This window comes from Myotis brandtii, unplaced genomic scaffold (assembly GCF_000412655.1).
Source record: "Myotis brandtii unplaced genomic scaffold, ASM41265v1 scaffold56, whole genome shotgun sequence".
In the NCBI taxonomy this organism is placed as follows: Eukaryota; Metazoa; Chordata; class Mammalia; order Chiroptera; family Vespertilionidae; genus Myotis; species Myotis brandtii.
Genome location: NW_005370080.1, coordinates 1,246,306 through 1,247,266, shown reverse-complemented (window position 1 = coordinate 1,247,266; position 961 = coordinate 1,246,306). Strand labels below are relative to the sequence as shown.

The 961-nt window shown below is 52.1% G+C and overlaps 1 protein-coding gene across 1 annotated transcript in view; it reads right to left on the bottom strand.

The window, feature by feature from the left end:
* MCUR1 (mitochondrial calcium uniporter regulator 1) overlaps positions 1-961 on the bottom strand; it is a gene marked incomplete at its 5' end in the record, with an annotated part of 26,154 nt that extends 25,193 nt beyond the window's left edge. The window contains one exon of the mRNA XM_014549550.1: positions 928-961. Coding sequence (XP_014405036.1) covers positions 928-961 — 34 coding nt within the window. The remainder of the gene's footprint in view (positions 1-927) is intronic.

Genomic DNA, 961 nt, shown 5'->3' with positions numbered 1-961 from the left:
CTTGTGACTTCCCTTTTTCTTGACCCCTTGGGGCACAACCTAATGTGCCTGGGCTCCAGGACAGATACCACAAATTCCTTCATTGTTATGTTAATTGTTCCTGCACCCACCTAAGTATGTGTCTATCATTTTACTTTTTACCCTGCTCTGCTTTCTCCTGCCTCTCTAGTCTATCACCAATGGATTTCATTGTAACCCCCGTAGGTCTCTCCTTTGATTGCAATGTATAAATACAGATGTACCCCGCCATTCTCTGGAGCATTATCTCAATTCGTTGAGGTTCTGCTTCCCGGCATATGTCAACAGTTTGGCTCAAATAAACTCACAAAAATTCGTTACAGGTTTCAATGGTTTTTTTTACGTTAACAGAAGGAAGGCATTTTGTTGACTGATAGATCCCAAGTATCTAGGAAAGTACCAGGCACAGAATAGGAGCTAGTGCTTAATTGAAGGAAACAACGAACCCATTAGAGTTTCAACTTAAATTGTAAAACAGTCCCTTCATTTCCCAGAGCTCCGCTTCTCAAACGTGCAAGCCTTCCGCACACCCTTCATCAGAGTTGCTGGCAAAACAGCAACCTGTGTGCTAGCGCCCACGTGGTAGCTCTGCACAGGGGCGTGCACAAACTCTCGGCCCCGGCACGCACCACCTCCCCGCATCCCATTTCAATTTTGCGCCCAAACCCTTGGGCCGGCATTCCGAGTAATTCAGTTCTTCTTAGCTGGTCAAGTCCTGGATACCGAGGACCAGAAGGGCGGGGCCAGACAGACCTTCGTCCCCACGCCCTAGGAGCCTGGTGACCTCAAGTGACCCGACCTCTGGGTCTCCGGGCCTTCCCCCCGGGAGGTCAAAGCCACAGCCCCTCCCCGCCCCACTGTCCCAGCCCCACGGGGCGAGCCCCCTCTCCTCCGACCGCCGGACCCTACCTCTTCGGGTGGAAGCGAGGGCGGGCACTCGGCC